The sequence below is a fragment of the Hylobates moloch genome, unplaced genomic scaffold (assembly GCF_009828535.3).
Source record: "Hylobates moloch isolate HMO894 unplaced genomic scaffold, HMol_V3 SCAFFOLD_5, whole genome shotgun sequence".
Lineage (NCBI taxonomy): Eukaryota > Metazoa > Chordata > Mammalia > Primates > Hylobatidae > Hylobates > Hylobates moloch.
In genome coordinates this window covers 42669818-42695447 of record NW_026652280.1, presented here as the reverse complement: position 1 = coordinate 42695447, position 25630 = coordinate 42669818, and the positions used below count along the sequence as shown (strand labels likewise).

Sequence of the window (25630 nt, the reverse complement as noted above, 5' to 3'; positions counted from 1 at the left end):
GTGAGCCACCGCGCCCGGCCTATTTATTCAGTTTTCTATTAATTAGAGTGATTATTTATTTCAGTGCTCAAATTTTCCCAAATGTGGTTAATAATAGGCATCGCCTTTAGGCTATCTCCTTTTTTTTTTTTTTTTTTTTTTTTTGATGGAGTCTCACTCTGTTGCCAGGCTGGAATGCAGTGAGTGATCTCGGCTCACTGCAACCTCCATCTCCCGGGTTCAAGCGGTTCTCCTGCCTCAGCCTCCCAAGTAGCTGGGATGACGGGTGCCTGCCACCACAGCCAGCTAATTTTTGTATTTTTAGTAGAGATGGAGTTTCACCATGTTGGCCAGGGTGGTGTCAATCTCTAGACCTCGTGATCCGTCCGCATCGGCCTCCCAAAGTGCTGGGGTTATAGGCGTGAGCCACCGCACCTGGCTGCTATCTCCTACTCTTGTGACAAGCCCCCATCTATTTGTCTTTGAAAACTTTCTTGCATTTTGCAGCACAACAAGATGTTTCAAGTTTAGTTTATACTTTCTCTACCCCAAAATGGGGTTCAGCCATTTTTCCAAGGAATCTTGGCTCCAAAAAAGGAGAATCTTTTTTTTTTTTTTTAGATTTAATGATTCACCTTTTGTCTTTTCACAAGGGCCTCTCTACATTTAGTTCTATATTAGATCAAGATTACTAAGTGCCAGTCCAAGCATCCCAGGTGTCAGAGAGAAGGGTGAGATGAAGTGGTAGGGGTGAACTCTGCTAGGCCAGGGGAATTATTTCAGTTAAAATAATCTTTCTTTACTCTGGCAGCCTCCTAGTAGTATGTCCTATCTCTGGCCCTTCCACTCTCCACCTGTGATTTGTCTCTTCCACAGTTTTTATTCTTTCACTCATCCTCTTATTCATTCTGCTCTTATCTTTACTTTTACTTATCTATCTATTGCATTTTAGTGTTAAGATTTTAAGCTTTACAAAATGATTATTTTCCACAGCCATTTCAGCTAATTAATGTGATGGTTAGGTTTTGATGTAATCTTAATACTAATTTATATTTATTTATTTGTGCTACCTCATGAAGACTTATTTCTTTGAAGAGGTTGCAATGACTGCTCTGTCTTCCACTTCTTAAAAGGTGGTTAGGCAGACTACAGTGTCTTAAATTCATGTCATGATTTGGTGTACACTTTCCCTTAAGTTTGGTTTTCAACATCTGTTTCATTCTTTTCTGTCAGTCGGCCAGGATTGAGTTAAATATATCTTCTTTTTCATTGTACCCCCCAAATCATTGAGAAGGGCGTTTTGTCTGCATTTTCCTAACATAAATCTTTCTCTCCAGATGGAAAATTGAAGTCTCATTGTGCTAAGGAGGAAGGAAACGAAGGAAATGGGGGGGGGGTGCATTTTGAAATCTGCTATATCAAGAAAGACATTAAAAATTGATAAAGGTAGGACTACCTGTTTTTATATTCTCCCACATAGCATGTGTTTAAATGAATTTGCCTGTAATTTGTTTCAAACGCTGACATTTTACTCCTAAGCTATATAATTGTGCTTGATTTTTCCAGAGTAAAATTCATATTCTGTGACCAGACTAATATGTTCACCTACTATAAAAATTACTGCCTATGGTAACAGCGAGAATAAAAATCTCCTTTTATATACATAATAACTGGCAGAGACTCCTGGGACCACCACAAATCGTTCCCATCTTTTAGAGCTTGCTTTCCATGGAAATGTAAAACTAGCCTAGTCTAATGTACGTCGACTCTGAAAACCTATTTAGACTACCATTTATACTATTGTTGTTATTTAAGATGCCAAGTATTCAACAAGCTCTTCTAATTGTTGTATTCTCTAAGCTTAGTAACCTGTCCTTTCCCTGTGAACCAGCTCCTCTTCTATCATCTACCTCTGGCTCCTTTTTTGTTAAAGGTTAATAATGAGAATAATGAAGCAATTGGTTATTTATGCAGTCATGATTGGCAAAAGTTATTAGAACAAGAATCTGCCCAGAAGCAATGATTAGGTTATGAAAATGTTAAGGAATACTGAAACCAGACACCATTTTGACATTTAAAAACTAATATTTCGACCCATAATCATGATGACCTATTGTAAAAGTATACAGAATAAATCCTATTGGATAGTAATTTTTATACCAACAGCATACATAAGTAAGTGTTAAGGGGAGATTTGAACATGTACTGAAGGGAAAAGAGCCTGGGGAGGAAATTACCATAATGAGAAATAAGGAACAGAGCTCTCTCTTGGGTAGGACTATTTGTCTCCCAAGCACTGGTCTACAAAGTTAGCTGACATTTTCCGATGTAGTATTTTCATCGTGAACAATTGGCAAGTTTCAGGAGTTGTGAGAGAGGATACCCCAGGTTAAATTGCCATGTTCTTTATACCAAATTATAAAATTATGAAAAAATGTAGGGAGGTATGTGTTCAGAAAATTTCCTGGTGATGGTTTTATTAATGAAATATTGACTTAACTGAAAAACTTAACAAAAAAAATCAAATTATACTCTTTTTATGTTTAATATAGTTAGGAACTTTCTGTGTAAATTGGCAGTACTCTTACCAGAGCAGTGTTATTACCTGTACCCCATACTGATTTTTTAAAATAATAACTTTATTGTGTATAATTCACGTAAAATAAAATTCACCCTTTTGAACTATATAATTAAATGGTTTTGAGTATATTCCAAAAATGTGCAAACACCACTACTTTGTAATTCCTGAACATGTTTATTACCTTTCCCCCAAAATCCATACCTGTTTGCAGTTACTCTCCATTTCTTCTCCCCTAACTCTTAGCAACCACTAATCTATTTCTGTCTGTATATATTTGCCTGTTCTGAACATTTTATACAAATGAAATCATGCAATATATGGCCTTTTGTGTCTGGCTTCTTTTACTTAGGATAATATTTTCAAGGTTCATCCATGTTGTAGCATGTAGCAGTACTTCATTGCTTTTGATGACTGAATAATATTCCACTTATAAATATTTCACATTTTGTTTGTTATTTATCAGTGGACATTGAGATTGTTTTTACTTTTCTACTATTAGGAATAATGCCATGTTGAATATGTATATATAAGTTTTTGTGTGGACATATGTTTTTTAAAAAGTTTTCTTTGCTTATATATTTAATATTCTTCAGAACATATTTTCACTTCTCTTGAGTATATACCTAGCAGTAGAATTGCTGGGTCATATGTAAAAAAAATTCTCTATCATTGTGAAACAGCTAACTTATTTTCCAAAGTGGCAGCACAGTCTTATGTTTCCATTAGTTACATAGGAGGGTTCCAGTTTCTTCATATCCTTGTCAGTGCTTGTTAGTCTTTTTGGATATGGTCATCTTAGTGGATGCAAAATGGTATCTCAGTGTGTTTTTTATTTACATTTCCCTAATGGCTATGTTGAGTATCTCTTCTTATGCTTCTTGGCCATTTGCATATTTTGTTTTGGGAAATGTCTATTCAAAGCCTTTGCCCACTTTTAAATTGTACTAATTATCTTTTTATTGTTTAGTTGTACAAGGTATTTATATATTCTGGACACAACTTCTTTACCATGTCGTTTCCAAATATTTTCTCTCATTCAGGGGTTTTTTTTTTCAAATTTTAAATAATGCCTTTTGAAACACCAATCATTTTACATTTTGAAGTCTAATTTGTCTATTTTTTTTTATTTGGTTATTTGTACTTTTAAGTGATCATCACCTAATCCAAGGTCACAAAGATGTGCTTTTATATTTTCTGCTAAGAGTTTTATAGTTTTAACTCTTACGTTTAGATCAATGATACATTTTCAGCTTGTTTTGTTTTTTTAATATGGTGTGAGGTAGGGGTTCCTTTGCATGTATCTGCATTTGTTTTTATTCAAATTTAAAGAATCAAGGAATAAATTTATTTTCAAATGGGATGTTCATTGCCACTCTCTTTGTGAAGTATTGTTTTACGATTTTGGGGGAGAAATACATGTAGCTTTTATCTGAAGACTTTATACTTATGACTCTCACCAAATATGATTGCATTTCTGGTTCTGTTTTGTTTATTGGAATATGAAAAGCAGCATTGATGGATGCAGTTTGAATCAGTTTTTCGGTTTTTTTTCCCTTAATTTGCAATCTCACCTCTTCAGCTACAGTATAGAGAATGCCAAGAACTTCTAAGCCTGTATCAGAAATATTTATCAGAACAACAAGAGAAGCTCACTATGTCTCTCTCAGAACTTGGTGCTGCTAGAATGCAGGAACAGCAGGTAAGCATCTTTAATTTTACTTTTCTTGTCTTCAGTGGATCAGCAAGATGTCAGAAGAGCCATTTGTTTTTTATGTTAATTTCCTCACAGTATATAATATTGTTTTAAAACATGTGGCCACTGCATGTGATTGAGTTGATGTCTTTCCCTCCCCCTTTCCTTTCTCCTCCTGTTCCTGGGCCCAAAGGTAAGGAATGATTACTTGAAGCAGTCTGTGTGGGTCAGTGGGGAAGCTTCTGGTTGTATGAAAGCACAGCCAGAAGGGTAAAGAAAACACTGTTCTGTTACTTAATGAAGAAGATCAGGTGGGCTGTTTGTTACTCATTGTCCTTATGGAAATCACAAATAAGCCTTTCTTAATTCATGTTTATTTTTTAGAATAATGAAAGTTAATTGTGGACTTATAAAAACTTTAATTGGAGAATATTAGGATATTTTGCATATGCTTGCATACATGTATTAATCATGTAAGTGTATAGGACAGTGTTTATATAAGCATTTGTACACATATCACCAAATGGTATGTATTATATACTTAAGTGAATGCTCAGAACCCTGCCAGATGTGATGTGAAATAAGCCCTAAAGACCCACTTCTGGTTGGGGGATTTCCCTTCCCTAGCCGAGGGAAGCCATTACAGACAGTACCTGGAAAAATGGGACACTCCCGCCCAAATACTGGGCTTTTCCCACAGTCTTAGCAACCAGCAGACCAGGAGATTCTCTCCCGTGTCTGGCTAGGTGGGTCCCATGCCGACAGAGCCTTGCTCACTGCTAGCACAGCAGTCTGAGATCAACCTGTGAGGCTACAGCCTGGAAGCGGGAGGGGTGTCAACCACTGCTAAGGCTTCAGGAGGTAAACAGTGGCCGGGAAGCTCGAACTGGATGGAGCCCACCACAGCTCAGCAAGGCCTACTGCCTCTACAGACTCCACCTCTGTGGGCAGGGCATTGCTGAACAAAAGGCAGCAGGAACTTCTGCAGGCTTAAACATCCCTGTCTGGCAGCTCTGAAGAGAGCAGTGGTTCTCCCAGCATGGCGTTTGAGCTCTGAGAACGGACAGACTGCCTCCTCAAGTGGATCCCTGACCACTGTGTAGCCTGACTGGGAGACACCTCACAGTAGGGGCCAACAGACACCTCATAAAGGCAGGTGCCCCTCTGGGACAAAGCTTCCAGAGGAAGGATCGGGCACCAATATTTGCTGTTCTGCAGCCTCTGCTGGTGATACCCAGGCAAACAGGGTCTGGAGTGGACCTCCAGCAAACATGAACAGACCTGCAGCTGAGAGACCTGACTGTTAGAAGGAAAACTAACAAACAGAAAGGAATGTCATCAACATCAACAAAAAGGACATCCACACCAAAACCTCATCTGTAGGTCACCATCATCAAAGACCAAAGGTAGATAAAACCACAAAGCTGGGGAGAAACCAGAGCAGAAAAGCTGAAAATTCTAAAAACCAGAGCTCCTCTTCTCCTCCAAAGGATCGCAGCTCCTCACCAGCAATGGAACAAAGCTGGTCGGAGAATGACTTTGATGAGTTGACAGAAGTAGGTTTCAGAAAGTCAGTAATAACACACTTCTCTGAGCTAAAGGAGCATGTTCTAACCCATCACAAGAAAGCTAAAAACCTTGAAAAAAGTTAGATGAATGGCTAACTAGAATAAACACTGTAGAGAAGAACTTAAATGACCTGATGGAGCTGAAAACCATGGCACAAGAACCTTGTGATGCGTGCACAAGCTTCAATAGCCAATTCGCTCAAGTGGAAGAAAGGATATCAGTGATTGAAGATCAACTTAATGAAATAAAGTGAGAAGACAAGATTAGAGAAAAAAGAGTAAAAAGAAATGAACAAAGCCTCCAGGAAATATGGGAATATGTGAAAAGACCAAATCTACATTTGATTGGTGTACCTGAAAGTGACAGGGAGAATGGAACCAAGCTGGAAAACACTCTGTAGGATATTATCCAGGAGAACTTCCCTGACCAAGCAAGGCAGGCCAACATTCAAATTCAGGAAATACAGAGAACGCCACAAAGATACTCCTCGAGAAGAGCAACCCCAAGACACATAATTGTCAGATTCACCAAGGTTGAAATGAAGGAAAAAATGTTAAGGGCAGCCAGAGAGAAAGGTCAGGTCACCCACAAAGGGAAGCTCATCAGACTAACAGTGGATCCCTCAGCAGAAACCCTACAAGCCAGAAGAGAGTGGGGGCCAATATTCAACATTCTTAAATAAAAGAATTTTCAACCCAGAATTTCATATCCAGCCAAACTAAGCTTCATAAGTGAAGGGAAATAAAATCCTTCACAGACAAGCAAATTTTGATCTGAGAGATTTTGTCACCACCAGGCCTGCCTTACAAGAGCTCCTGAAGGGAGCATTAAACATGGAAAGGAACAACTGGTACCAGCCACTGTAAAAACATGCCAAATTGTAAAGACCATTGATGCTATGAAGAAACTGCATCAATTATTGGGAAAAATAACCAGTTAATATCATAATGACAGGATGAAATTCACACATAACAATATTAACCTTAAATGTAAATGGGCTAAATGCCCCAATTAAAAGACACAGACTGGCAAATTGGATAGAGTCAAGACCCATCAGTGTGCTGTATTCAAGAGACCCATCTCATGTGCAGAGACACACATAGGCTCAAAATAAAGGGATGGAGGAAGATCTACCAAGCAAATGCAAAGAAAAAAGAAAAGCAGGAGTTGTCTCTGATAAAACAGACTTTAAACCAACAAAGATCAAAAGAGACAAAGAAAGCCATTATATAATGGTAAAGGGATCAATTCAACAAGAAAAGCTAACTATCCTAAATATATATGCACCCAATACAGAAGCACCCAGATTAATAAAGCAAGTCCTTAAAGACCTACAAAGGGACTTAGAGTCTGATACAATAATAATGGGAGAATTTAACACCCCACTGTCAATATTAGACAGATCAATGAGACAGAAGGTTAACAAGGATATCCAGCACTTGAACTCAGCTCTGCACCAAGCGGACCTAATAGACATCTACAGAACTCTCCACCCCAAATCAACAGAATATACATTCTTCTCAGCACCACATCGTGCTTATTCTAAAATTGACTACATAATTGGAAGTAAAGCACTTCTCAGCAAATGTAACAGAACAGAAATCACAACAAACTGTCTCAGACAACAGTGCAATCAAATTAGAACTCAGGATTAAGAAACTCACTCAAAACCACACAACTACATGGAACTGAACAACCTGCGCCTGAATGACTACTGGGTAAATAACAAAATGAAGGCAGAAATAAAGATCTTCTTTTAAAGCAATGATAACAGAGACACAACCTACCAGAATCTCTGGGACACATTTAAACCACTGTGTAGAGGGAAATTTATAGCACTAATTGCCTACAAGAGAAAGCAGGAAAGATCTAAAATTGACACCCTAACTTCACAATTAGAAGACCTAGAGAAGCAAGAGCAAACAAATTCAAAAGCTAGCAGAAGGCAAGAAATAACTAAGATCAGAGGAGAACTGAAGGAGATAGAGGCACAAAAAAACCCTTCAAAAAATTGATGAATCCAGGAGCTGGTTTTTTGAAAAGATCAACAAAATTGAAATAGCCAAAGTATAAATGGTTTGTTTGTATTTTGATCTGAAATATTTTCTTCTGTTTTCTTAAAACATAGCTGATAAAAAGAGGCAGAGGAAGGTGGCAGCTATTTTTGATTGTTTATGTGAAGTTTCCCTGCTACACTGAAAACAAGTCAGGCAGTTTTTAAGGTGGCCCTTGCCTATTGCTTTTCAGGGGGTAAGAGAAAATGGTAGTGTGAAGATCAGATTTCAGACCTTTGGTTTTGCGTTTCTACTTACTGCTCCTGCATGACATAGATGTGTGAAGAGGGCACAAAACAAGGCCAATCCATTTGGCAAGGATATGGGAAGGGAGATGGAGGAATCTTTCATTTACTAGTATTAATAGTCTTAAGGATACAGAGCTGATAGTGAAGAAATAGTCACCAGGGGGTCCTAAAGACATGTAGAAAAGACCCTTTTTCTATTTACTGTTGAAATTGGAGGAAAATAAAACTTTCTCAGGTGTGACTGATTTGTATTTAAGCTAGTCATTTCTTGCCCAATAAGTCTACCTCCTTGCAGTAACGGCATCATTATGAATACTGTAAACCTCAGTGATGACACTGACCTAATTCCCTTCCCTCTTCCCACTTACCTTGTCATGAAGTTACATGTTCTATTTATGTACTTGCAAATAGACTGTGCCCATCTCTGTAATGTCACCTTTTTTGTTATTTTGTAATCATTGTTACATCATTCGTCTATCTCCCTTGCCAGCTTTTTTGAAAACAGGCATCTTGTTGCGTTGGTTTTTGTACACTCAGAGCCTCTCATAGGTCTTGGCTTAAGAAATATTTCTTTTTCATTAATTTGTATTTAACAAACATTTATGTAGTACATACCATGTGTTAATACATATTAAATCATTTAATCCTAAGTCAATGAAATAAGGTAGATTACTATCTCTGTTTTATGCCTCTCCCAGAGGCAGAATGAATGAATCGGCCAGGTCATACAGCTAACAGGTTGGCAAAGCCAAGATATGAACCAAGCTAGTCTGGCACTATAGTTTATTGAAGAAGGAAAGACAAGAAAAATTTGAGATAACTAAAATTGTTAAAATTTGGCTTTAGATATTCTTGTTTCTATAACTAACTCTCCTTGGCTCTTGATCTGACATACAGATTTTTAAACTCTAGAGCACAAATATGCTAAAGATGGTGGGCAACTGTTTTCTTTCCTTGCAAGGAGCCACAATGTCAGATAAAACATAAAATTTTGTTCTCAAATTTTTAAAGATTTCACCTGCAGATTTTATGATGACGATGGCAGCAGATTGTTTTTCATGAGGCATTTATTTGACTTTGAGAGACTTGTTCTGTTTCTTGTTCGTATTGGTTACTCTCTGTGCCTTAAATAGCATATTATGGTTTTGCTTGTAGTTTATTAAATCCACAGTTCTCCAGAAGAATGCCCTAGCTTATGATTTTTGTTTTTGACATCTGTCATTTCCTTGAAAAGAAGTTGGCTTTATTTACAAGGTGATTTTTTTTCTTGTTTTCTCCCCATCCTCTTTCTCTCTTTTTCTTAAAGATAAATACATTCTACATTTCTTTTGTAATTTATTCAGCATTATAGGTTCTTCATAGTGGGTTCTAGAGAGGTTCTTCACTGGTTCTATTTAGGTTGTAGTGTTTATTTGATGTGTGTATGTTACCCCCATTATCTTATCTTAATAAATAGTACTTAGCTATAGTACAATCCTAGTCTTGAACATGGTAGGGTCTAATAACCATAGTTTTGGTCAATGTACATTTTATAATATAGCCTTTTCTTGTTATAGGAGTGTGTTACTTCTTTTTTTTTGGAATCTAAACTTAGTGTCACTTCACTTATGATGCTCATAACTTCCTTTTTTGTCTTATTTGTAGCCTATACCGTTTTACAAAAGTTGTCATATTTCCTCAGTACTGTTTGTAATAAGAGAAAGCCTAGGCAGCATTTTGAATAGCTTCTCCTACTCCAGTTTGAAAATGTTGGTAGGTAAGCCTATTTTACTATTTTTATTAACTCTGCATTATTTTGGCAGGTAGATATAAAGTAGCTTTAGAATTTTCTTAGGATTTCTCTTATTTCCTTAAAATTGGTAAAATAATTACTTTTTAGCCATGGGCAATGGATATTGAATTTCAGTTCCTCTGATCTGGTAAAAGGCTTGTTAGAGAAACTTCTTTATTTTCCCTGTGATTACTTGTTCCATATTTCTTAGTAGGTCTGGATCACAGACTGGTCAAGAATCTGAAATATACTAAAGATGGACCATTGCTTACTATAAATTTAATGTCTGTTGTTGCTTGTTATCACTATTGCCTCTATGGTGTTATTAAAAGGCCATCAGGAGTTTGAAACCAGCCTGGTCAACATGATGAAACCCTGTCTCTACTAAAAATACAAAAAAAAAAATTAGCCAGGCGTGGTGGCATGTGCCACCACACCCGGCTAATTTTTGTATTTTTAGTAGAGACAGGGTTTCACCATGTTGGTCAGGCTGGTCTCACACTCCTGACCTCAGGTGATCCACCCACCTCGGCCTCCCAAAGTGCTGGGATTATAGTCATGAGCCACTGTGCCTAGCCAAAAAAAAAAAAGTTTTATAGTACTTATGGACACACAGTCTTATGACTACTTCCTATTCTGTGACTACTTTCGTATATTCTTTTGGTTAAAACTTTATCTAATTTTATTTTGTTCTTTTTAATGTGTACTTAATGTGTAATATATATCTTAATTCTATCTAATACTAGGCTATCTTCAAGTTATAATACCACTTATAAGCCTAGATTTTATTGACAATCCAGAAGCATCATCATACTTCTAATTGACAAAAAAAAAACCTAAAGAAGGTATGAGGCTCATTATACTATTAAACTCATCACAGACTAAAAGGTCTGTAGGTAAAACAAGAATTGTTCCTTGCTAGGCCTGCCATGGTAAACAAAAACAAACAAAGAAAAAACAAGAATAGGAATAACAGCAGATTTCTCAACAGAAACAATGCAGGACAAGGCAGTACAACAGCTTATTCAAAGAGCTGAGGGGAAAGGAAACTGTGGCAATCAAGCAAAATCATTCTTCAAAACTGAAGGTGATATAAAGGCATTTCCACATTAACAAAGACTAAGAGTACTAGTTTACCTGCCTTACAATAAATGCTAATAGAAGTCTGTTTAGATGAAAAGAAAATGACATAAGGCAGTAACTCAAATCCACACAAAGAAATAAAAAGCACCGATAAAGATGTGTATTTCCTTTTTCTTAAACAATTTTAGACACCTGAATAAAACAATAATAATCCTGTATTGAGCTTACAAGATATAAAGATTGTGTGTGTGTGTGTGTGTGTGTACATGTGTGTATACATTTGCACAAGGGAGATGAGAAGGGAGGGAGCTATATTAGAGTGAATTTTCCATATACTGGAATTAGGTTAGTGGAAAGGAAGTGAAACTGTCTTTATTGATAAATAACATGATCCTGTATATAGAGAATCATAAGAAATCCACAAAAAACGGTGATGGAACTAATAAATGAGTTCAGCAAGGATGCAGGATATAAGATCAATATGTACAAAATCAATTTTATTTCTGTTGATTACCAATGAACAATTAAAATACGGATATATTTAACAGAAGAAGTGCAAGACTTATACACTGAAGACATTAAAACATGGCTGAGAGAAACTGAAGAACATCTAAATAGATGGAAATGGGTTCCATGGTCATGGATTGGCCATTTTTCCCAAATTGATCTATAGATTTGTTGCAATCCTGATCAGAATTCCAGTAGATTTTGATAATTCCTTTTTCTGGTAAAACAGTCTTAATAAATTTATATGGAAGCACAAAGGAGTGAGAATAGCCAAAACGATTTTGAGAATGATGAGAAGAGTTGGAGGGTTATTCTTTTCAGTTTCATAATTTGTTCTAAAGCTATGGTATAGTAGGTAGAATTTGAAGATGGCTCACATGACCTTGGCCCCCTGGCAAAATGGTTTCACTCTTGTGACTATGTTATGTTATATATTTAAAAAGGGTATCTTGGTAGGCCCAATCTAATACATAAGAAAAGCAGAGAGTTTTCTTCAGCTGAGAGTAAAAGATGAAATCAGAGAGATTTGAAACATGAGGATTCAACTCACCATTTCTAGCTTTAAAGATGAATGGGGCTCAAAGCTGAGGATAGTTCATGGCTAACAGCAAGAAAATGAGGATTTAAGTCCTACAACCACAAGGAGCTATATTCTGTCAGCAACCTGAATGAGCCTGGAATCAGTTTCCTCCTCAGATATTCCAAATTAGATCATAGCTCATCTGATAACCTGGATTCAGTCTTGTGAGAAACTAAACATAGATCCTAGTTGAGTTGGTCTGGCCTTTTGACCTACATAACTTTGAGCTAATGAATTTGGGTTATTTTAAGCTGTTGCATTTATGGTAACTTGTTTTGGAAAAATAGAGGAAGAATACACACAGAGGGCTCCAAGATGGCCAACTAGACCCAGGCAGGAGGAACATTTCCCACCAAAGGATTGGGAAATCAGGAAAACTGGTACACTCCTAGCAGATCTTCAGAAGGGAGGCATTGAGAGTGGACAGAAGGAAGAAACAGATGCTGGGCTGAAAGGGGAGGAAGCTAGGAACCCTGCACAGGGCTACTGCACACTGGGACTTGTTCATGGCCTTCAGTGACTCCTGTGGAGTGGGTGAGTTGAACAGGCAAGGAGCAACTCACTCTTATCATGGGCATCTGGAATCCCAGAAATAAGACAGTCACACAACAGTAAAGAAAAAAGAATGAAAGGGAATGAACAAAATCTTCAAGAAATATAGGATTATGTAAAGAGACCAAATCTATGACTCATTGGCATCTTTGAAATAGATGGGGAGAAACAACTTGGAAAACATATTTGGAAAACATATTTCAGGATATCATTCATGAGAACTTCCCCAGCCTAGCTAGACCTGCTACCACCAGACCTGGTACCTGGTACTACCAGACCTGCTTTACAAGAGCTCCTGAAAGAAGCACTAAACATGGAAAGGAAAGACCAGCGACTGCAAAAACACACTTAAATACACAGACCAGTGACACTATAATGCAACCACACAAATAAATCAGCATAATAAACAGCTAACAACATGATAACAGGATCAAATCCACACATATCAATACTAACCTTGAATGTAAATTGAGCTAAATACCCCAATGAAAAGGCACAGAGTAGCAAACTGGATGAAGAAGCAAGACCTAATGGTATGTTGTGTTCAAGAGACCCATGTCATGTGCAGTGACACCCGTAGGCTAAAAATAAAGGGATGGAGAAAAATCTACCAAGCAAATAAAAAACAGAAAAAAGTAAGGGTTGCAATTCTAATATCAGACAAAACAGACTTTAAACATCTTGCCTAGTATCAGAAAACAAAGATAGAAAAAGACAAGGCCATTACATAATGGCAAAGGTTTTAATTCAACATGAAAACCTAATTAGCCAAAATATATTTGCATCTAACACAGGGGGACCCAGATTCATAAAGCAAGTTCTTAGAGACCTTCAAAGAGACTTAAACTTCCACACAATGATAGTGAGATACTTCAGCACCCCACTGACAGTATTAGACAGATCCTTGAGTCAGAAAATTAACAAAGATATTCAGGACTTGAACACTGGACCAAGTGGATCTGATAGACATCTATAAAACTCTCTACCCCAAAACAACACAATATATATTCTTCTCATCTGCACTGAGTACAACATAATCTAAAATTGGTCACACAATTGGACATAAAACAATCTGCAGCAAATGCAAAAGAACCAAAATCATATATTAGCTACTCTCTCAGACCACAGTACAATAAAAATAGAATTCAAAACTAAGAAGATCTTCGAAAACTATACGATTTCATAGAAATTAAACAACCTGCTTGTGAATGACTTTTGAGTAAATAATGAAATTAAGGCAGAAAACAAGAAGTTATTTGAAATGATTGAGAACAAAGGTACAATATACCAGAATCTCTGGAACACAGCTAAGGCAGTGTTAAGAGGGAAATTTATAGCACTAAACAGCTGCATAAAAAGTTAGAAAGACCTCAGATTAACAACGTAACATCACAACTAAAAGAACTAGAGAAGCAAGAGCAAACCACCCCAAAAGAAGCAGGTGACAGGAAACAGCCAAAATCAGAGCTTAACTGAAGGAGATTGAAACACAAAGAAAACATTTAGAAGATAAATGAAGCCAGTAGCTGGTCTTTTGAAAAAAATTAATAAGTAGATAAACCACTAGGCAGACTAATAAAGAAGAAAAGAGAGAAGATCCAAGTAAACACAATCAGAAATGAAAAAGGGAACATTACCACTGACCCCACAGAAATGCAAATAACCATCAGAGACTATTATGAACACCTCTATGCACACAAACTAGAAAATTTAGAAGAAATCGATAAATTTCTGGGCACATACACTCTCCCAAGGCTGAACCAGGAAGAAATTGAATCTCTAAACATACCAATAATGAGCTCTGAAATTGAATCAGTAATAACCTGCCAACCAAAAAAATCTCAAGACCAGATAAATTCACAGCCAAATTCTACCAGATGTACAAAGAAGGACTGGTGGCATTCCTACTGAAACGATTCTAACAAATTGAAAAGTAAGGACTCCTCCCTAACTCCTTCTATGAGGACAACATTATCCTGATACCCAAACCTGGCAGAGACATAACAAACAAATCCCAGGACTAGACAGATTCACAGCTGAATTCTACCAGAGGACAAGCAGGAGCTGGTACCATTCCTTCTGACACTATTCTGAACAACAGAAAAAGAGGGACTCCTTCCTAACTCATTTTGTGAGGCCAGCATCATCCTGATACCAAAACCTGGCAGAGACACAACAAAAAAGAAAATTTCAGGCCAATATCCCCAATGAACAGTGATGTGAAAATCCTCAATAAAATACTGGCACACCAAATCCAACAGCACATTAAAAAGCTTGTCCATCACAATCAAGTCGGCTTCATCCCTGGGATGCAAGGCTGGTTCAACTTATGCAAATCAATAAACATAATCCATCACATAAACAGAACCAATGACAAAACCACATGATTATCCCAATAGATGCAGAAAAGGCCTTTGATAATAATCAACACCCCTTTATACTACAGACTCTCAATACACTAGGTATTGGTGGATCATATCTCAAAATAATAAGAGCTATTTATGACAAACCCACAGCCAATATCATACTGATTGGGGAAAAGCTGGAAGCATTCCCTTTGAAAACGGGCACAAGATATGGATGCTCTCTCTCACCACTCTTACTCAACATAGTATTGGAAGTTCTGGCCAGGGCAATCAGGCAAGAGAAAGAAATAAATGGTATTCATATAGGAAGAGAGGAAGTCAAATTGTCTCTGTTTGCAGATGATGAGTGTATATTTAGAAAACCCCGTCGTCTGAGCCTAAAATCTCCTTAAGCTGATAAGCAACTTCAGCAAAGTCTCAGGATACAAAATCAGTGTGCAAAATTCACAAGCTTTCCTATACACCAATAATAGACAAACAGAGAGCCAAATCATGAGTCAACTCCCATTCACAATTGCTACAAAGTTAATAAAATACCTAGGAATACAACTTACAAGGGATGTGAAGGACCTCTTCAAGGAGAACTACAAACCACTGCTCAAGGAAATAAGAGAGGACACAAAGAAATGGGAAAACATTCCATGCTCATGGATGGGAAGAATCAATATCATGAAAATGGCCGTAATGCCCAAAGTAATTTATAGACTCATTGCTATCCCTATCATGCTACCATTGACTTTCTTCACAGAATTACAAAAAACTACTTTAAATTTCATATGGAACCAAAAAAGAGCCTGTATAGCCAGACAATCCTAAGCAAAAAGAGCAAAGCTGGAGGCATCATGCTACCTGACTTCAAACTATACTACAAGGCTACAGTAACCAAAACAGCATGGTACTGATACCAAAGCAGATATATAGACCAATGGAACAGAACAGAGGCCTCAGAAATCACACATCTACAACCATCTGATCTTTGACAAACCTGATAAAAACAAGAAATGGAGAAAGGATTCCCTATTAAATAAATGGTGTTTGGAAAACTGTGTAGCCCTATGCAGAAAACTGAAACTGGACCCCTTCCTGACAGCTTATACAAAAAATAATTCAAGATGAATTAAAGACTTAAACGTAAGACCTAAAACCATAAAAACCCTAGAAGAAAACCTAGGTAATACCATTCACGACATAGGCACTTTGGGAAGCCGAGGTCGGTGGATCACCTGAGGTTGGGAGTTCAAGACCAGCCTGACCAACATGGTGAAACCCTGTCTCTACTAAAAATACAAAATTAGCCAGGCGTGGTGGTGGATGCCTGTAATCCAACTACTTGGGAGGCTGAGGCAGGAGAATCGCTTGAACCCAGGAGGCAGAGGTTGTGGTGAGCTGAGATTACACCATTGCACTCCACCCTGGACAACAAGAGTGAAACTCCATCTCAAAAATAAAATAAAGAAATGTGGTACTGTATACCGTGAAATACTATGCAGCTATAAAAAAGAACAAGATCATGTTCTTTGCAGAAACATGGATTGAACAAGAGGCCATTATCCTTAGCAAACTAACAGGAACAGAAAGCCAAGTTCTCACTTTTAAGTGGGAGCTAAATATAAGAATACATGGACCCAAAGAGAGGAACAACATACACTGAAGCCTACCAAAAGATAAAGGGTGGGAGGAAGGAGAGAAGAAGAAAAAGATAACTATGGGTACTGGGCTTGTTACCTGGGTAATGAAATAATCTGTACATCAAAGCCCTGTGACACGAGTTTACCTGTATAACAAATCTGCATATGTACCATGAACCTAAAATAAAAGTTTAAAAAGACAATACATGCAGTATTCATGACAGTATAGTACTGCCATAAGGATGGATATATAAATCAGCGGAACAAAATTATAAATTCAAATAATAAACCCTAACAATGATGGTCAATTGATTATTGACAAAAGTGCTAAGGCAGTTAAATGGGGAGAAAGAATAATCTTTTCAACTAATGATGATGGGACAATTGAACACATGCGAAAAGAAATACATTTGGACCCTTCACACCATGCACAAAATTTAAGCTCAACATTAATCCATCATTCAGGATACCTTTTGTAAAACCTAGTTTCAGTTAATGATTTTTCTCAGCACCAGTTTTTGTCTTCTTTAGGTGCAGTGTTTTTTATACCTGAACTTCAACAATGGATCACACTATATAATTTACCCTTATATAATTAATAATAGCCAGAAGTATTGCCTTTTAACGCAGAGGAAGAGCAGAATATCATGTATATGGTTACCATGTCAGGGGAGGGATCTAACCACAGGAGGATCAAAGATCATCACAATGCCAGCCATTGTTAATGGAAGTTCCGAAACTTCTGCCTACTTTTTTTGGTGTCAGAGTAGCCAAGGGAAACATTAAGCAATCAAGCACTGGATGAAACAACAGTTAACTCACATAAAAAAGAAACAGCAAGATCAGCTTCAGTGATGGCATTGGTCTTTCATGGATAGTGTGTCCCCTATATCCAGCGGATTCTCTGGCAGCCGACCTGTCTCTCCTGTCCCATTCCTGTCCCAGTAAGCGAACTTCTCTTCCTCCCCTCTGGAGTATAAAATACTAAATGCTGGGAATATACCTGAGGGCCATTGGTGCTCACACTTAAATAATACAGAGGAAGACACATGAGCCTGAAACAGGAAAAGATATTACCAACAAGGTGATAGCTAAAATTTTGTTTTGTGGAAATTTACATCTTTATTTTCAGTTATCTAAAGTTTTGTCTGTTATGTGAATATATCACTTTTGTGTTGAAGATGCTGCCTTGGTAGCTGACTCATCTGTAGAATGGATTATTTTTATTGGATTTTAAAAATATTTTGCTTTTTAAGACTTGGAACCAACCCAAATGTCCATCAGTGATAGACTGGATTAAGAAAATGTGGCATATATACACCATGGAATATTATGCAGCCATAAAAAAGGATGAGTTCATGTCTTTTATGGGGACATGGATGAAGCTGGAAACCATCATTCTGAGCAAACTATCCCAAGGACAGAAAACTAAACTCCGCATGTTCTCACTCATAGGTGGGAACTGAACAATGAGAACACATGGACACAGGGTGGGAAACATCACACACCAGGCCCTGCTGGGGGGTGGGGGGAGGGTCGAGGGATAGCATTGGGAGGTATACCTAACGTAAATGACGAGTTAACGGGTGCAGCACACCAATATGACACATGTATACATATGACATATGTAACAAACTGACACCTTGTGCACATGTACCCTAGAACTCAAAGTAAAATAATAATACTAAAAAAATTTTGCTTTTTAATATTTTTATTCATTATTGCATGTTTTATGGCCATTTATTTATTCAGATAATGACACAAGTTATTGTAGCCCAGATGCTACTAATGTGAGAGAAGGCATCGTTCTCTATACACTCCATTTAAAATTGTGCATACCCATTCTGAATCCTCATGTCAGGCTAAAGTGAATAATAATAAATAATTACTTGAAATATTGCAAGTCTCAGAGTAGTTGAAAACCAAATCAACATTACAGACATATATTTACTATTGTCTTCCAGTTAGTGGTTTCTGATTGATTGATAATTGCTACCAGGGACACGGTTTTATATATAATTGTGTGCACGCACACACACACACACACACACACATACATTATCTTCAAAAATTATATTTTTCAGTGTAATCTAGACCTTAATACCTGGTTATTGACCTGAAGAGATATACTTTCTACTAGCAGGTTACAGATTCAAAATGAAGCCTGCAAAGTATTTAAACTGATAATGTGATATTAATAACATTAAAGTTTATGTGTTATCTAAATTAGATATGATTGGGCACACTGGTCAAAATATACTGTAAAATTTAGGTTTATGGTCACCTTTTTTGGAATCAGGGTTGTTTGCTCTTATATCTGACTGTTTGACATTGGTTCTCAATTCTCCATCTCAGAAGAAGGTTTTTTCTTTTTTGATTTGTATAAATTTTAGGGGTATGAGTATAGTTTTGTTACATGGCTATATTATGTAGGTAGTGAAGTCTGGGCTTTTAGTGTATCCATCACCTGAATAATGTATATTATATTCATTTAGTAATTTTTTTTATTATCTGCTCCCCCCTCATAGCCTCCACTCTTCTGAGTCTCCAATGTCTATTATTCCACATTATATAGCTCTCATTTCTAAGTGAGAACATGTGGTATATTTCAGTTTCTGAGTTATTTCACTGAAGATAAAAGCTTCCAGTTCCATTTATGTTACTGAAGTAGACATAATTGCATTCTTTCTTTGCAGATGAATAGTATTCCATTGTGTATATATACCACATTTTCTTTTTCTAATCATCCATTGATAGACATTTATGTTGATTCCATATATTTGCTATTGTGAATAGTGTTGGAATAAACATACAACTACATGTATCTTTTTATGTGATTATTTCTTTTCCTTTGGGTAGATACACAGTAGTGGGATTGCTAGATTGAATTGTTTTTCTATTTTTAGTTATTCGAGAAATCTCCACACTGTTTTCCATACAGATTGTAGTTATTTACACTCCCATCAACAGTACATGAGCATTTCCCTTTCTCTGCATCACAGAAGGATTTTTCTATTGTTCATTTATTTCTAATGGACTCTGGCTCAAAAACTGTGCCATCTGTCATAGGGTATTATGTGATAAGAAGTATAATCTAGTACTAAACAGATTGTCTTAGACAAAGTATAAGTGAATTTTTGCTCTTGGAACAGCAAGTCTTGATCTGGAACCAATTCTATCGATCATGGTATATAAACAGCCAGATTAGTAGTACTGGATTTTGCAAAGTTAGTATCACCATGCTGAGATAAAAAGTCTTCAGTGCAGAAGAGAGAGAGGATTGGGTTATCCTTTTATATTATGTTGATATCAGTCACTGGTATCCATTGAACTCTTTCAAAGCTAAGTTATTGATCCAAGGACCAAAGTACAAGCTATAATTCTAAACACCCTTTTCCCTTTTTTGGATGGGAATACTGACATACATATTGAGCATTACTGACAAAGCAATTTGCCAGGCACCCTTCAGGTAAACAGATAAAACCACAGAAAATGTAATATTTGACTGTGCTTCTACTTGTGGAGTTAAGTCTTCTCTTAAGTTAACTTCCTTCAACTGCCTGTCAACAAGGTTAAATTTTAATCCCTCTTGCCAACTGATTTTTTAACTTTTATTATTCAGTGAATACTAAATCATTTCTTCCCTTAATTGTTAAAGCTTTTTGTTTCTTTTTCTCTTGTTGGTCTGTCTTTTGTTACAGAGAATCCCAGTTAAGAACTATGAAGGATAGAGATAAAATTATTTTTCCTCCTCTATAGTTCCTTTAAATTTTTTAATTTTGTACCTATGATTTACCTTTATGTCTATCTTAGATATTTACAGTTTGCCATTATAGAAAGCCTCTGGATTAGGCATGTCATGGGATATAAACAAAACAGAGAAAGACACAGAAATCAATTGCAATCAAACTGCCCTGAAAGAACAAATCTCTCAGAGCAGTACTCCTCAACAGAACTTTCTGTGATGATGTAACTGTCCTGTCTGTGCATTGTCCAATATGGTAGCAACTCACCATGTGTGGCTCTTGAGCACTTGATATATGGCTGATGATACTGAGGAGAACTGAATTTTGTTTAATATTAATAGACACCTGTGGCTATAATATCAGACAGTGTAGTTCTGGAACAGAAATTAATGCCTGGATATAAGAAATATATGAGTTCCTATAATGAGTATGTTGACTATTTAAGGAGATGTAAGCTAGTCATGACTGGGCTTGTTAGCTCAGGTGAGATCTGTGTTTTTCAGAAAGAATTGGTGATATATTACCTATGTTTTTACCTTGCTGAATAATTGTGAAACAAATGTAATATAAATTTCAATATCAAAATGAAATAAAATTATTGCATTCCTGCTTTTTACAGGTTACAATAGTAGCCACCAAGATCTCAAAGTAGATCCATGTCTTCTTTTTTAGTGACTTAGCCTGATTAAAGAGATATGATAGATATGTAGAGAGAAGGAGGGAAGAAAGGAAGAATGGTTGGATGGATGGATGAGAAAACAGTGTAATATTTATTACATTGTGTATAGATTACATTACATTATAATTGTTATGTATTATAATTAGAATATTATTTATTCTAAATAAAATATTTAGAATATTTTATTCTAAATAACACAGGAGTGGTACATTGTTTATTTTCCCAAATACCTACGTAGATTTGATGTTATCTAAGAGTCCTTCCAGCTCTTTGTGATGCTAAATCTTAAGAATGCTGAGCAGAAGGAAATCTCTGAAAGTGGAGCAGTCAGATTAATTTAGGATTTGGAATTTATTATTTGACTTGTGTTGTTATATGATCTCAATCTCCCAGGTCATTTCAATGATTCAATTTTGCTAAGTAAATTTATTTCATTTCATACGGAGTATTGATTAAAAGAAAGCTCTGATAAATATCCCCTACAGTGTCGTATCTTCTTGGTTACTCTAATAGTTTTTTTAAGCATGATAGTCATGCTTTTTAATCATTCAGATAGAAACATACTACTTAAGGAGGCAGCATGTTTAGAGAATAGGCTAGAAATAAGTAGAAACACAAGGTAACTTGTGTGTCTCTCCAGTTACAGCACTGTTTAGCACTGATGGGCAAAAGGAGCAACCTGAAGGCTTAATCCACTGTTCTTCATTCTTTCACTGTGTATCCTTAAAGGCCTGTCATTGGCATCGTGAGGTAATCCTATTCTCATTGGCTAGCTAACTGTGTTGGTAGCTTCAGGTCTTCCAGACTGAGTCAGGATATAACTTTTTAAGTTTAATGCTCTGTTGGTTTTGTCAATCTATTGCTCTGTTCAGCTTACACCTCTGCACAGTGTTCAGAGCTCTCAAAAATGTGTAGCCTTAAGCATTTTGCTCTGCTTTGGATATGAAATAAATGTTTGATGGATTCTTGCCTGCTTGACAGATTGAGTGACTACTGTTTCCCGATACTCTTACATGGCTACTCTTACTTGGTGCCCTCTTTCTCAGATAATTTGCCTGAGTACTCAGAGCACTATCTCATAGAGAAGGACACCCAACTGGAACTGTGTGCCACCCTAACGTCATTTTTTTGCTTTTAAAACAAGGGAACCACATTAATCAAACCCAGAAACAAGGTGTTTCAGGGTTCTCAAGACAACCCCCAGGTTTAGTGATTGACAAGACTCACAAGGCTCTGCATATAGTCATACTCACTGTCAAGGTTTTTATTTTATTTTGTTTTGTTTTGTTTTATTTTTTATTTTATTTTATTTATTTTATTTTATTTTTGAGACAGAGTCTCACTCTGTCCCCCAGGCTGGAGTGCAGTGGTGCAGTCTTGGCTCACTGCAACTTCCGCCTTCCAGGTTCAAGAGATTCTCATGCCTCAGCCTTTCAAGTAGCTGGAATTACAGGTGTGTGCCACCATGCCTGGCTAACTTTTGTAATTTTAGTAGAGGTTGGGTTTTGCCATGTTGCCCAGGCTGGTCTCCAACTCCTGGCCTCAAGTGATCTGCCTGCCTCGGCCTCTCTAAGTGCTGAGATTACAGGTGAGAGCCACCGTGCCTGGCCAAGATTTATTACTATGAAAGGACTAAAGGGAAAAGGTAAAGTCTGGAAGAAAAGCCCATGCAATCTTATAAGACTCACCTCCAAATGGAATCACACAATATATGCTTTGTTCCTCCAGCAATGAATTCTGACAACTACTGTGAAATGTTATCTACCAGGGAGACTCACTGGAGACTCAGAACCTAAAGTTTCTGTTGGGGGCTGGTCACATAGGCACCCTCTACTGTATATCAATTTCCAGACTCCCAGAGGGAAAGCACATTGTTTGTATAAACTGATTAGGCATAGTAAGATATTAATATCAGTTGCGAATTGGTGGAAACAGTTCAGAAATCGGTTTGCATATTGCCAGCCAAGGGCCAACTGTGTAAGCAGGACTTTCTAAGGGTAGCAGGTTCAGGCCAGCTATGGTAACTCTTATCTGCTCATGAGAAATGCATCAGTTGGCATTCAGACTTGGAACTTTTAACATATTTTTAACTTTCTTTATGTCTAGTCTCTTTACGATCTTCTTTTGGTGATCATTATTGTCATTATGAGATTAATAGAAATATAGTGTACTGTATGCCTATTCCTTCACCTCATGTGGCCGTTTCTATTTCTTGTACACAAGAGCACCAGATCTTCTTTCCTATTTCTCCTTGCCACATTTTCTTCTTTTGGCATTTGCTTTGCCCAGTACTTCAAGATTGTAGTCCCATAGTTGCATTTGAGTTTTTAATGACAGATTTATTTTTTCCTTAAAGCTGCTGATTAGTATTGCCTTAAAAGAACATTATATGAACTGGGCACTTTGGAAGGCTGAGGCAGGTCGATCACTTGAAGCCAGTTCAAGACCAGCCTGGGCAACATAGCCAGACCCCATCTCTACAAATATTTGAAAAATAGCTGGGCATGGTGGTACACACCTGTATTCCCAGCTACTCAGGAGGCTGAGGTGGGAGGATCACTTGAGCCCAGGAGTTCAAGGCTACAGTGAGCTATGATTGCACCATTGTACCACTGCAGCCTGGGTAACAGACTGAGACCCTGTCTCTAAAGATAATAAAATAAAATTTAAAAATAAAATGAATAAAATAAAAAGGAGATTATATGAATACCTATTGGTGTGCCTCCTAAGACTTAGAAACCTTAAAGTTGAACCTCCAGTACCTCAGAGAAGGTTTTATGTTTATTATAGATATAAACTGTGATGATTATATGGGCAGACTGAGAACTAAATTTAACCATTAAATCTAGTCTAAATCAATGTCAACTCATACTTCTGAGTAATTTAAGAATAAAGAAACTTTTATTCTTCAGGTAGGATCACAGTTAAAAGCATTTGGATGAAGATAATAGGAAAGAGATATGGAAGTGGTGTAACTGTGGGAGTCCACAGAATAGGAAGTAAATGATGCTGCCATAAAAACATAATAAATGCTGGTATAGAAATAAGAGATTATAGTAATAGGAACTCCAATATATAATATTGGTATCAAGCAGGAAGATCCAGCTACCAATCCCAAGTGAGGATTCCCACTACATGGAGTTTGGTAGCAACCGTAACAATGCCAGTCACCAGAAACGGGAGATCATAGACCTCAGCCCACTGCATCTTCAGTGGGTTCAGAGTTGCAAAGGAAGACTCAACCCACAAGTCACTGATTGGAAGAATACTTTACTCACAGAAAGGAGAAGAGACTCAGCAAGATCACTGTCTATAGTGTATACCAGTGCTATGGTCTGACTGTGTTCCCCCACATTCGTGTGTTGGAAACTTAATCTCCAGTGCAACATTATTGAGAGGTGGGACTTAATGGGAGGTATTATATTTAGGTCATGAGGGTCTCACCATCATGAACAGAGTAATGCTGTTATAAAAAGAACTTGCAGGAGTGGGTTCCCTTATTGTTCTTCTGCCTTCTGCCATGTGAAGACACAGCATTCCTCCTCACCAGTGGAGGCAGCATTCAAAGTGCCATCTTAGAAGCAGAGAGCAGCCCTTACCGAAAACTTCCATCTTGATCTTGGATTTCACCATCTCCTGAACTATGAGAAATAAATTTCTCTTTTTTATAAATTATTTAGCCTGTGGTATTCTCTTATTGCAGCACACATACACTAAGGCAGCTGGTCTCTCATGGCCAATGAGTCCCTCCTTATAGCCAGTGCAGGACAATAGACTACATGCACCCTTCTCATGCTGCAGGTGAAGACCTAATTCCCTTCCCACAAGGGACAGATATACTGGTGGGGCTGGTCAAGGTCCATATGACGTTTCTCTTGATAAGGAAGGAGAATTTGGGGACACGCAACAGCTCAGCTTCTGTATAGAGAATGTTCCAGGCCCAGTTTACTGGTTGAGCAATCCCAGAGAGCAGTGGCATGTCGCATGGCTGCTTCCACAACAATTGGGCATATGCTAGAAGACTCACTATTATACATTTAGAATATCTGGTGATTTTTTTACCAGCCTACGTGAAGTGAAAGGAAGTAATGAGAAGTACAATTATTCTGGAGTTAATTCCAACTGATATGATTTGGCTCTGTGTTCCCACCCAACTATCACGTTGTAGCTCCCATAATTCCCATGTGTTATGGGAGGTACCCGGTGGGAGATGATTGAATTATGGGGGCTGGTCTTTTCCATGCTGTTCTCATGACAGTGAATAAATCTCATGAGTTCTGACAGTATTATAAGGGAGAGTTTCCCTGCACAAGCTCTCCTTGCCTGCCGCAGGCCATCTGGGACTTGGTTCTCCTTCCCTTCTGCTATGATTGTGAGACCTCCCCAGCTAAGTGGAACTGCGAGTCCATTTAAACTTACTTTTGTGAATTGCCCAGTCTTGGGTATGTCTTTATCAGCAGCGTGAAAACAGACTAATACACCAGCTAACAAGGAAAACTTAATTGGTGAGGAACAAATGATGGGAACTTGTAGAGGTGGAATTTATTTTAGAATTCATATTAGTAAAATAATGCCTGGGAATAGTGCTTGTTTC

General features: G+C 37.3%; 1 protein-coding gene across 6 annotated transcripts in view; it reads left to right on the top strand.

Moving 5' to 3' along the window:
* The window catches only part of KIAA1328 (KIAA1328 ortholog), a 369561-nt gene that overhangs the window by 137108 nt on the left and 206823 nt on the right, over positions 1-25630 (top strand). For all 6 annotated transcript variants that reach the window (XR_009213485.1, XR_009213486.1, XM_032152478.2 and 3 more), the window contains exon 6: positions 4132-4259. Coding sequence is in view for 4 of the 6 variants with exons in the window: in XM_032152478.2 (XP_032008369.1) it covers positions 4132-4259 (128 nt within the window). In the remaining 2 variants the exon portion in view is untranslated. The remainder of the gene's footprint in view (positions 1-4131; positions 4260-25630) is intronic.